At 44.2% G+C, this 13,286-nt stretch overlaps 1 protein-coding gene across 1 annotated transcript in view; it reads left to right on the top strand.

Moving 5' to 3' along the window:
* The window catches only part of LOC147689618 (exonuclease 3'-5' domain-containing protein 2-like), a 91,856-nt gene extending 83,389 nt beyond the window's left edge, over positions 1-8,467 (top strand). The window contains exons 8-9 of the mRNA XM_086937045.1: positions 2,138-2,494; positions 8,121-8,467. Coding sequence (XP_086793171.1) covers positions 2,138-2,494; positions 8,121-8,337 — 574 coding nt within the window. The 3' untranslated portion in view covers positions 8,338-8,467. The remainder of the gene's footprint in view (positions 1-2,137; positions 2,495-8,120) is intronic.
* The last annotated feature ends 4,819 nt before the right edge of the window (positions 8,468-13,286 follow it).

The raw sequence follows: 13,286 nt of genomic DNA, 5'->3' as shown, positions 1-13,286 counted from the left end.
CAACTTTCTAAACCCAGGTTTGGCCCACAAACAGTGGCGTAATTTAAAAACACTTTTTTCCATTTTTTCCACTGGATATTCGGGTCACCTGGGGTGGTTAAGAAAAAAGGTGGAGGAGTCACACTTTGCATATTTGGATGCTATATATATATACCTGTACTTGCACCCCGAGGAATGCACACACCCACTAGTCCCAGTGACACTTGAAAAGAGAAGTCAGTAGCATATACTAGAAGGAGCATACATTCATTCAATACAAGTTCCCAAACCAACTTCAATAACAAAAAAGGAACAATGAAAAAGGGATATGATTGCACGGTCCACCCTCCTTTTAGAAGAGGATTCAGTATATAAAACTTTGAATATAGAACAGCGCTGACACATAGGTAATGGGCCTTCCTCCTTCAGAATGCCACTGATGAGTTCTCCTGATATACTACACCACACACCACTATTATTAGTGCCAGTCAAGTCTGACTTTAACCACGACTGTGGCGGAGAGGCAGAGAAAAACAAAACAAAAAAAAAATCACTGGCCCTTCTGTGCATAAGTCATAGGTAGAACACTGGCAAATACGATTTCCACATGCTGGCAACACTTGTACTCCTCCGAGATGGACTGGGTGACGGTAAAGTTATGCGTAGAACACACTCTGACGAGTCAAGAAGGCTACTGCCTGCGCCACTCGCGCTTCACTCCAGCTGAGATGTCCACATCACACATGTACCACAGACATCGGCCAAGATGAGGGCGAATTGCTCAAGTTTTAGTGCCAGGCGTGCATTTCCCACAAGCTGCCCTGTGCGCACCTCCCTGAAAATATTCGGAATTACTGTCACGCACGGAGCAAACGTCTATGGAGAGGGTGGGCGGGCCATGAATCACACGCTCCTGTGATGTTACTCTCAATGCTGCCCTGGTGCGCGTTATTAGACGCCGCGGCAAAAGCTGCAATTACTTCACTCGTGACTGCCTGTCACCAACTTCCGCGTTGTGCCTGAGATGAGCTTGCGCCTTCAAATCAATTTGTTCGGTGGACGGCTTCTTCTGCTTGCCAAGCTGAGGGACAGCCCAGCCTCTCACACCACTAACGATTTACAAATGACAGCGCTGGCGTAGGACAAAAGGTTCAAGGCACTACTGTAATGCGCACAGTAGTTACCGGCAAGGATCACCTTACTTAAAATCAGAAACAGACGATGGCGAGCTCTCCCTGACACTCAGTCACCATCATAAAGTTTTTTTTTTCCACAGCTGCGCCGTTACTCACTACACTTCAGGACCGTGACTGTTCCTTTCCGCGGTGCTGCCGGGTGCTGTCAACAGATGTCCGCTTCCATTACAATAAACCAGCTGTTCACCTCTTAATGTTCTGGGCGTGTTGAGGTCGCAGAAGGTCCCTCGTCGCCAGTGTGGAATTCACCAAAGTAGACCAAAAGACAAGATGACGAATGAACAAGAGTCTTTATTCACAAGACTTAGATACAGCGACCTCAGCCACAGCCTGCCGTTTAAGGAGCCTCTTCACACAGGCCCGCGGCGCTCGCCTTCGAACGCTGGTCGCGGTGACATTCTAAATGATGTCACCGCGAGCAGCACCAACACACGCGAAGGCGCCGGGGGGTATGAAAAGGAAGATACCACAGCCATCCTTCAAGATATATCAGCAGGTTTTGGTGCATACTGCAGACAGGCGTTTATGCTGCAAATAACTTGTAGTTGTCTTTGCGATTCTCTAAGGTGTCCTCTGTGTCTCCTGGTTTAGTTGGTTATTCGCTCTTTCATGCGCACTTTCTTCATAATATTACACAAGGACTGTAATTTGTGTGAATAATTTTGATAGCTGCATTTTGAAACTTTTCGTAGCTGCCAGTGTGCTATGATTTCGAATTGTGACTCTATTTGAAAGGGAAAGAAGGGATCACTTCTTGCTTTGCTTCTCTTAAACCAATTCAAGTAATAGACCTAATGAACAATGATTTCTAACAGAAAAAGCCTAGGACTGGAAGCCTCTACTTGTCTTGTGTGTATTTGTTAAGCGCCCTATCGCCTTCAAGGGTATCCTGACGACATCTGTGGTTTTCACGTGAACGTTTGTGAATGAACATTACTAGAAGTTTCTTTTTTATTTTACAGGAAGAATATTGTCCCCCACGAGTACAGGAAGCACTTCCCTATCCAGATGAAGGACCACAATTCCCATGACGTGCTGCTCCTCTGCACCGCGTGCCATGCTGTTTCTAACTATTATGACAACATCCTGAAGCAGCTATTGGCTAAGGAGTTTAATGCTCCCATTGGCTGCGAGGAAGGCGTGCGCCTTTTCGAGGACGTGGCACGCCGGCAGGTGCGCTCGGGGGCCAGGGCCCTGCTGCATGCCGAGGGCCTGCCCGAGCAGAGGAAAGAAGAGCTGCTTGCGGGGGTCAAGGAGTTTTACAACACAGAGGAGGTGACAACGGAGTTACTGCAGGAAGCATCTGCCTTGGAAACACGGTATGTTACTTAATAGGGAAAGTGACAATGTTATGAGTAGGGAAAAGTCATAACACACCACGTTTATTGTGCAGTTTTAGCTGCCCTCTTCCCTGAAGGCTGACTTGATGACATTAATTTCCCTGTGATTGTACTTGTATAGGAAGTGGGTCCTGTTTGCAGTGGGTCACTCTTCCAGATCCCTGATTCTACCTGGAAAGACAGTCCATGAAATTGCCTGTTTGTCCCCCAATATCCAACCTTTTCTTTCCATCTGTGCCCACTTATATTTTTCCTCACCTACCACTTTCTATATTTTGGGAAATCAGTATTGTATAGGTTTTATTATGCCCACTGCTTATTTAAGTAAAGGCGTTGTTTGATGGCCTCCTGCAGGTGTACATGGGCGTCCGCAGAAATCTTTCTAGGGGGGGCTAACCTGGCAAATGAAGGGGCGTGGCTAATGTTAATCAATAGGGGCGGGGATAAAATGGCAGACAATTTGGTTCGGGTAATGCTCAGGCCAAGCTGAGAAAAACAAGCATTGGCATAGCCAATAGGTCTCGGCTTTGGGACCTTATAAGTATTTAGTTATGCAGCAGGTCCCAAGGGCGAGATCTATTGGCTATGCCAATGCTTGTTGTTATATCTGGGCATGTTGAGAGGCTAGGGGATTGGGTCTCGATGTCGGGTTGGGAGCACAGCAATGACCTACTCAATTTGAATGCGTAGGTAATACAACCGGAGGCGTGAATTGAAAGGTTCACTACCAGGAATAACAGGAAGGTAGAAAGTTAGGCTGGTTAGAAAGTTAAGGAGGGGTGGAGGCAGGCATTGTGGTGAGGGGAGAAACCGATGCATGCTAGGAGAGCGTGGTGAGGGAGGGAGGCAAAATGGGAAGAGGTACTGAAATGTCGGTCGAGTAAAAGACCGTAGTGAGGCAAACAGAAGGTAGCGAGGGGTGAAGGGTAGACAAAGAAGTGAGGTGTAGAAGAAAAAGACCGGAGCAGACACAGGTAAATCAAAGATGGAGAGGAGAGAATAACGCAGTCGTAGAACGTGAGAGGGCCAGGTAGAGAGAGGGTGAGGTGTGTCCGAGACAGCTGAGGAAGAGGGAATAATAAAGACTGAGGTAGACAGGTGAGGTAGAGGGGTGCGTTGATATAAAGGAAGTGCAGAGATGTGTCAGAGAGATGTTACTGAAGAGGAAAAGGAGTAGAGGTATTGAGAAAGGAGTAAGGTACTAAAAGAAGTAAGGGGGTCCCAGGATCATGGCGCCAGCTCCCAGGTGCAGGCCTCCAGACTTCGGCACCATGGGCATCCGCAGGGGGGGGCAAGGAGGAGTGCTCCAGGGGGGGGGCAAGTGCCCCTCCTTGCCCCCCCCCCCTGCGGACGCCCATGCAGATGTAGTCTTCCCCATCAGTTAATGAAGGTGTGAAGTAATCAGAGGGACAACCACCTCGCTCAACTAAGACTGAAGTCAAGCCATAATAAGTAGGTTTGGACGCCCTATCTGCGCTGATTAAGGTCACCCTGCAGAAAAAAAATGGACTATCTCTGTTTAACAAACATAAGCTATCTCTATTTAACTAACAGAAACCTGTTTCTTGTTGGACTCTGTTCCTAGAAGAGCAGGATTCAGGCAGCAGACTCCTGTTCCTGGCATGGATTCTTCCATCACAAATGGCACAACAGTCTTTCTTCTTCATCTTACAGGCTGGTTCTAAATGGCAAGTGGACCAAGCATGGACTGCAAATTCTAATAGGAGATCTGCCATGGCACTGGTTGGTAGTACAAGCCCATTCCCTAAATATTGCCCAAAATGCACATTCCCACTTATATGGTTTTATGTAGTTCCACTCTAAGGGCATCTATGTAGCTTGGCAGCCATCTTCCGCCCTCCAGGTGCACCCACCACTGCCCATTTCACTTTATGCATGTTCCAGCGCCTTTTGCTGGCACTTTCCCCAGGATTCCCCACTGGGCAGAGGAGACAGGGTCTGGAATGGACCCAGTCACTAGAAAATGACATGGCAGGAAGTCTGGTCAGTCTGGCCCTACCATGGCAGGAAGTCTGGTCAGTCCGTACCCACCATGGCAGGAAGCTGGGTCAGTCCGGCGCTACCACGGCAGGAAGCTGGTCTAGTCCGGTCCCACCATGGTAGAAAGATGGATCAGTCCGCCCTACTCCCTACTCCCTCCTGAGTATATTTTGTATTCTCCCTTTGAAGCCCTGGTCTGGCAGGTGGCTTGGGCAGGTTTAGGAGCTTTGCTGTCCTCCACACTAGTGTGAATACTTTTAGTTCACTTAAGCCGACTCGCACACAATATTCCACATTCTTTAAGTACCAGAACTATTCCTGAAGTACCAGAACGAAAATGTTAACTTAAATCAGATTACAGGTTTGCTGATACTTTCGGGTCTAGCTAGCGCTATATAAAACCTATAAACAAATACATCTTTTGTTTCCAGTTAAACCATTGGATTTGATTTTCATAATTTATGCTGCCACCTTACTCAAAATGTAATATTTAGAAAGAATGCCTTTCTTTTGTTTCCAATGAAACATGGGTCTTGGAACAGGCTGGAAGGACCTATGTCCTGCTGCAAAGCTTTCACTTTGAAATGTTGTGCAAACATTTTGCTCCGCAAACCTGTACCTGACCCAGGTGAGGCGGTCAGAGTGGGCGTGTCCTGGTGCTTTACAATGTGCTGGTTGTTCATTCTAGTGCTTTGAGTCTGACCTTGACGCCATGGCAAGTCCACTTCATAGTGGGGAGGCCTCCCATGGGAAAACAAATATATACATGAGCACTGCAAGAGGCCATCCCTGCTCCTATGTTTTTTCCTCCCACTCTTCCTGTGCCTGCCAGAGGTGATACAAGGAGAATTGTGTCTGGGTATGTGTGGACTTCTGGTTGCACCTCTGGCGTAAGATGGGCCCTTAGCATGTAGTGGCTACAAACTGGCATATGGGACAGTAGTACATGTGAGAAATTGATGTCGCTGACATTTTCAGAATCAAATTAATATATTTGCTAAGAAATTAAAGTGAGCAAAATGAGTCCATGTTTAGAAATAAGCTAGTAATTGAGGACAGTTTCTGCGTGTTCAGAAAATTACAGCCTAATGTCTTGAGAATTACTTTATTTTCCATGAATGAAAAACTGGTGTTTAAGGACAAGCACATCGCATTTTCCGAAAACGATATGCCAGTTATGGGGGTCAAAAATATTCTCTAAATATTTAACTCAGATATGGTAGCCCTAATTTTTATCTAGATGGAAACTGCTATTGGTGATATGTTTTTAGTGTCATTGGGCATTTGATACTTTGGCTGTTACTGCAAAATTCAGGTGGTAGCATTTCATCCTTCAGATAGTTAACTCTTTAAGGCACCATTATCCATACTGGTATCTGAGATTTAAGTCTGTAACATGATGTAGCTCAAGGCTATGCATGCTTCTGAGCATGTAAGGCCTCTGTATTTTGTGGGGTAGCTCTGCTGTCTGAGCTTGCAAAACGTGTCTAACTTGAAAGGCAACTTTTATGTCTACGACCTGAGACTGCTAGATCTGTTAAACAAGAATATTCAAATTCTGTGTCCCTTGGCTACATTTTAAATCTTGTTACTGGATCTATTTTGAGGGGCATGTTGAACAAAATGAAGGCAAATGCAAGGTTGCTTTCTTACAGGAAGATCAACACTGGGTATGGGTTTCCAGGCAGTAAGGCCAAACCCTGCCTAAACTGTTACCAAAAGTAATGCCAATACTGCCACTTAAATTCACAGTCCTAAACTCTGCACAAGATCCAAACTCTGCATCAAGGAATCTAATCACAGCCTTAATCCATTTCAATTTGCATTTTATTTGCAATATTCTTCTTTTTGTATTTTTTCAATTTTTTTTTCTGTTTTCTCAAAATCTTTTTTGAAGCACACAAGGAATTACACAATACAAACAATAAACATGTCTCTATTTGCTTTTATACACCATTCATACCGAAAGACATTGCAATCACACTATACACACAATCACACTGCTAACAATCTGAAAAGGGGTACATTTTTATACAAATATATACATTTCATGAGGGAGAAACCATAGATATACGTTTTTTTAAATCATAGATATACGTTTTTTTAAAAATAAATTTGTTGCTCCATTGCAGCCGGGACCGCAATGGAGCAACACGCGAACTAATGACGCGTCCTGAAGCCCCCGCCTGATTGACCATAATCTCCGGCGTTCTACAAACTGACACCGATGCCCTGTGAGCACGACTCAGAACAGACCGCTATTACGGCGCCCTCCACCATAACAAATGAACTGGAGTGAAATAGAACACGCAAGCAGTGGTCCCGCTCCATGAACTTGTTGAATTGTTTGAGGCACATCTAACTCTACTTAGAGAGCTTTCGGTCCTGACGAGAACTCCAAATTTGAGGAGTTTGAAACGCGTAGACCCTTGTGTATATAACGTTTCTTACGTGGAAACCATAAGAGAATTGAACTATCTGTGTGATCAAATTTATTCTGATTTAAAAAACGTATATCTATGGTTTCTCCCTCATGAAATGTATATATTTGTATAAAAATGTACCCCTTTTCAGATTGTTAGCAGTGTGATTGTGTGTATAGTGTGATTGCAATGTCTTTCGGTATGAATGGTGTATAAAAGCAAATAGAGACATGTTTATTGTTTGTATTGTGTAATTCCTTGTGTGCTTCAAAAAAGATTTTGAGAAAACAGAAAAATGTTTTGAAAAAATACAAAAAGAAGAATATTGCAAATAAAATGCAAATTGAAATGGATTAAGGCTGTGATTGGATTCCTTGATGCAGAGTTTGGATCTTGTGCAGAGTTTAGGACTGTGAATTTAAGTGGCAGTATTGGCATTACTTTTGGTAACAGTTCTTACAGGAAGAAGCAGTTTGGAAAATAACGGGATTTCTGTAGTTCTGCGTCCATATTGTTCGAGCTTCCACAAACATATGATGTTTAGCAATTTTTTAGAACAATTACAATGGAAATGCACAGTTGCTCCTAGTTTTCAAAGGTTTCCTAGGGGCGCAGTGGCTGATTGGCACACCATAAAGGTACTGCAGTAGCTCATAAAAGCCCCATCAGAACTGCCCGCAAGTATTCTGACATTTTGAGTAATTTATTCTAAATACTGTTCTGTGACATCCCAAAATTGGATCAATTTTTTTACGTATGTGAGTTTGAGGACAACACTTTTTGAACTTCTTCTTCGCTCTGCAGTTGGGCACAGCCATCTTTACATCCAGTTCCCCATCTCCTCTGATGACCGCTAATTTTGTCATAATTCGGTTTAATGCATCGCCCAGCAAGCTATTTTCTTCATCCTATAGATCCTGGGGTGGTCCCAATCTGCAGCCCTCACATTTGTCCATGATGTGGCCGAGCGTGAAGGAACTTGGCCAAGGCGTCTTTCTCTCAGTCATTGGAACCCATCGAGGCTGTCCTTGACTGTTAAGAGCTTTTCTTGTCTCTCCTTGAGATGAGTAATTGCATGTTATGCCTTGCTAGTCATTACACCTTTATTTCTGATTATTATAGAACATAACGCCATCATTGTTTCTTGTGTTGCTAATGATGTTCTGTTTCCTCTTTTATAGAATCTGTAATGAAAGCTATGTGCCACATGGACTGAAAGTGGTGCAGGTCTGTGCCAAGGGTGCCCTGCCTGCCCTCATGGAGCTGGAGAAGCGATGGCGCCAGCACTTCTTGGACACAATGCAGCCCAAGCACCTACCCCAGCGGTGGTCAGTCGACCACAACCACCAGAAACTGATGCGAAAGTTTGGAAACAATTTAAGAATTGAACTGTCGTGAAAGTCGCAGCGGTACAACAGTCTCACCATGGAATGTTTTTTTGTTCTCTTTGGATGCCTGGCTTCTGACCGCCTTGAAAAGGCACAAGAAAGGTGCTAGAGATGTTGTGGAACTCGTCAGCATCGCGATTGCGAAGTCCAAAGACTGTGCTGAATCGACACCCATGGGTCGTTTTTATGTGAAAGGATGAAGTTGGGCATTGATTTTCTTCATTATTTATTTTCCATTGTACAAGATGAGTTTCATGATCATGTTTTTCACAGGCTATTATGTTATGTGCATCTGTGCCTTGCATAAGCAACATCCTAATTACAGGCTTGATACCTTGGGGAGGGTTGAGCGGTTGGATGTTTTGATTTTCTTACAATTTATTCCAAACATGAAATTCTGATCAGTTTGGAAACCTGAGTTGAAGGTTCAACTATTTATGTAGACTTGTTAGTCTTGAGTTGGAGCACAAGGTTCCGAGCATTACAACAACTTGCATACTTTCTCCCTTCAAAAACCCTCTGTGCCTTTGCCTGGTGTATAGCAGTCCATCACAGGGCTACTGGTGGCTGCTTTAGCCACTGACTATCCAAGAGCACGGATTCCTTGTTCCAGCACCTGTTGGTGATGGCTGAGAGCCAGACAAGATACTAAATACTTTCTAGACTTTGAAATGGCAGAGGCCGCAGCCTGGCTCAAATAAGGGAGAACAACACTCAAAAAATAAAGCAATATTATTTTTATGGTTAAACGTGTCCGTATTGGCTGTGAAATAATCCAGTATGTCCTCGAGGCCACCTTGTGATGCCACTAGATGCCCTGATCGCAAGTTGGCCGTCGCTGACAACCAGTACAGGAGGCAAAGGTTGGCGTTTCCAGGCGTGAGCATAAGTACTAGTCCCTGCAAGGGCTGGGTCTGTCTTAGGTTGGTCCTCCAATCAAGCAGTTTGTGTGACGAGCAAAGAATCTCAGATATCCAGCCTCCTGCAACAATAACACTAATCTCCACACCAGAGTCATGGGTGGGACCCAGAGCCATTGTTGGGTGTTACCCATAAAACCTGTTTTTTCATGATCCGTCTGAATATAATAATACTTTAGAAAATGTCTCGATTATTGTAGATAAGAGAAACAGTAAGACAGAGTATTCAAATATAAGCTAAAGTTATATAGCATAGAGTGAGTAAAAACAGTTCAGAGAGTGGATAATTGGCACGTAGTATTTTTTTGTATAAGAAAAGTAGGGTTCCCGATATGTTTTACTCCTTTGTTTACATGTGGTTTGGAGGGCATTAACTTTGGACTAGTGTGAGTGGAGGAGGGGGATGGGCATTTCGCTCTATGGGCTACAGACTATTTAAGTTTGCAGTTTTATTTAGATGGGCAAGTTAGCTGTTGCAGGAGAGGTTTGTTTAAGGTTCAGGAGTATTTGGCTGGCATTCTAAAGAATGATTCCGTCCCAGTGTCACGCCTTCTAGCATCCATTCACAAACAGGCTTGCCCGGTCTCATCTTATGTAGTTTAGCGACCACTTTCCTTGTCTGAGACATGCTGCTAAGTAGTATTGGACCAATGTGGTTTCCATTGCCTTACTGCATTCCCCTTGTGAATTGTTTGAGCAGGAATAGTGGGGCTCAGTAAGGGAAGTCCATGTTATACTCGCTTCCCCAACCCCACAAGCAGGTATTTGCTCACAAGTGCCATTTGGGCTTTTTTTTCTAGTGGTGCCTTACCTTTGAGAATCTGGTGATCACTTAAAAAAAAATCACTTTCCACCAGCTCCTTTCGGGTCTTTCGCCCCGATAACATAAAATATTATTGTTATCATATGGTCAGAAATTTTGGCCTGGCTATGGTGCTCATGAACTTGTGGTTTACTTGTGCTTGTTAGTAACATTTGCACAAAGTGCAATTATTAAAATATTGAAGGTTTGTTTGTTTGAAAACAATATTTCCAATAACAAGCCATTGTCACCCAAAAAACCCTCCCCTCCTCACACCCCTACCCTAGTCCTCAAATATATGGCTGCCCATTGATTGAGACTTTTGGCCTCCGTGCTCTGGACATGGAGGATGTCGTCCGCAGTCATGTGGTTTTAGAGAACCATTATTTTCTAAGAGCTGAGCTTTTGAGGCCTCATTGGCTGCTGTATGATTAAAACATGTTCTTTACAGTGTTCCTGGAAATGGCCTGAGTACGAACTGGACGTATTATTAATGCTTGAAACCGTATTGACATATAAGTAATATACCTACAAAAGTTGTGTCTCGGCCGCATTTAATAGTTAAAAAAAGATCTCTGTAATCTACTCTTTCCTGTACCAAAATAATCAATTAAGATGTACGGATACGTCTAATTAAAAAAAATATCAAATTCTTACTTTTAAAAGACAAGTGGATCCCTTTTTTTCTAGTTCTCAAAATCATGAAGCTCCTTTGATAACAGTCTATTGTGGTTGTTACATCTATCTGAATAAAATAATTTTGTGTTCTGTACATGGACACGGGTCCTTTGTTGTGCTTAAGAGTGGAGAGTTGAAGATGGGTAGAAGGGACCTGTAGGCCATGTGTAAATGCCTTCTCAGATCGTTACTTGGTGATTTATTTATGCCTGGGGACTTTATGTGGCAAGCATTGGTAAATAATAACAAGTATTTGCAATGCAATAGGTCTCACATTTGCGAGGGTTTGAGCTATTGGCATTGTAAATGACAATGCCTTTTATTTATGTGTTTTGAAAACCTGCAAAAGGTGCATAAGCACACAACTTCTACTTATAGGGGATTATTTACAAACCTCTTGCACCGCCGGCGCGTCATAAAGTGACGGTTGTCATTTACAATGCCAATTGCTCAAACTCGCGCAAATGCGAGACCTACTGCAGTGCAAATGCTTGTTTTATAAGCGACCCTCACTTGTTCAGATGCCTCAACAAAACATATGAGATACATTGAACGCAGTAAGTTTTAAAATGGTCTCAAGGAAGAGAACTACACTACAATTTGAGAAAATGTGAAGTGATCGATATATGAAAAGTTCTAAATGCCTAAAAAGATTCCAACTCAAACGTAGCTCACAAATGCAGTGAACCAAAACTGCCCATTATCGCCAGTACCAAAATCTAGTGATTTCAATTAAAATTCAAGACATTTCTACAGGTTTTTAAAGCGCACACAAAGTGTTCATCTTTTTGGGCCTTCTTAGATATCCTCGAACACAATAGTTATCCAGTATTATGGCTGTCTTTCATAGATTCACATGCCTGAATCATTCCCCGTCGTCGAGACGGGAGTCTCCGGTACATAGAAAAGTAATGTCCTATAGACATACATAGAGAATAGTAGGCCTAGAGGCCTCACCTTAGTAACATATCCATGTCCTTTTGTAAAAAGGACCAAACTATAGAGAAGAGCCAATCAGCTGCCACCTCCCTCTAGAACCTTCCTGTCAGGAGCCTCTGTCCCTCAGATTTTCTACCGCACGTTGTGCTAAGGAAGTCTCCTCTGGGCTCTGCTCAGATTCTGTGTTTTTGCACTTTAATAAATAACTTTGTTGTCAAGGATTCTTTTCTACTATGGATTATCTTCAAATACATTCTTTAAAGAAGGTCTGGTAAGGAAAGACTGCAAGGTATGTCGCTCTTTCTCAAGTAAGTTTTTTGAGAGGTCGTGAAGGGCGACTTTTAATATGGTGTCAAACACTAAAACCAGAAAGGAGGTTTTTTATTTTTATCCAGTGAAAGTGATGAGGCGTTGACCTCAACATCTAGGAGATCTCAAAAGAGAAGATAATCTCCTCAAACTTATTCCTCAGGGGAACGTCCTGAGAAGGCCCTCAAAAAGACCACTCATGGGTCTTCTGGGCGCAGTTCTTCAAAATCTCCTCACTCTGTGGAAAAGGAGAGTAAAGAACTTGCTTTTGGAGAAAAATCATGTAAAAAAAAAAAAGACTACTTCGGAGCCGTCAAAATCACCTCCTCTGGTCATAGGACCCTTCAGGAAGACGTCTTCTATACCTCATGAGGTAAAGACTAAAAAGCCAACATCATCAACAGGATCGTCGACGAAGAAACCATCATTGCCTATTACTGCCTCTTCGTCTACGATGGCCTTGTCTACGATGGCCTTGTCTACGATGGCCTTGTCTACGATGGCCTTGTCTACGATGGCCTTGTCTACGATGGCCTCGTCTACGATGGCCTCGTCTACGACTGCCTGTTTGCAGCGTCGACGATGGCCTCCTCTACAATAGCCTCATCTACAATGGCCTAATCTACGATGGCCTAGTCTACGATGGACTCATCTACGATGGTTTGTCTACGATGGCTCGTCTGCGATGGCTCGTCTACAATGGCTCGTCTACAATGGCTAGTCTACGAAGGCTCGTCTACGACTGCTCGATGTTGACGGCCTCGTCTATGACTGCTCGTCTACGACGGACCGTGTAAGGCGCCGGCGATGGCCTCGTCTACGACGGCCTTGTCTAGGACTGCTCGTCTACAACTGCCTGTCTACGGCGTCGCCGATGGCCTCATCTACGATGGCCTCATCTATCAGGGCCTCGTTTATGACTGCTAGTCTACGACGGCCTGTCTACGGCGTTGACGATTGCCTAGTCTACGACGGCCTGTCTACGACGGCTCGTCTACGACGGCCTCGTCTACGACGGCCTCGTCTACCATGGCCTCGTCTACCATGGCCTCGTCTACCATGGCCTCGTCTACCATGGCCTCGTCTACCATGGCCTCGTCTACCATGGCCTCGTCTACCATGGCCTCGTCTACCATGGCCTCATCTACGACTGCGGCGTCGACGATAGCCTCGTCTATGACAGATCGTCTATGGCGTCGCCTACGACGGCCTAGTCTATGACTGCGATCTCGTCGACGAGGGAAATTCCGACAAATCTGGAATCTCTTCTAATGTGGTAGAGAGAGCTGCTCAATGTTTTAAGATCTCAAT

Source organism: Lissotriton vulgaris, chromosome 9, assembly GCF_964263255.1.
Source record: "Lissotriton vulgaris chromosome 9, aLisVul1.2, whole genome shotgun sequence".
Taxonomy (NCBI): Eukaryota; Metazoa; Chordata; class Amphibia; order Caudata; family Salamandridae; genus Lissotriton; species Lissotriton vulgaris.
Note: the sequence above shows the minus strand (reverse complement) of the source record. Positions and strands in the feature narration are given on the sequence as shown.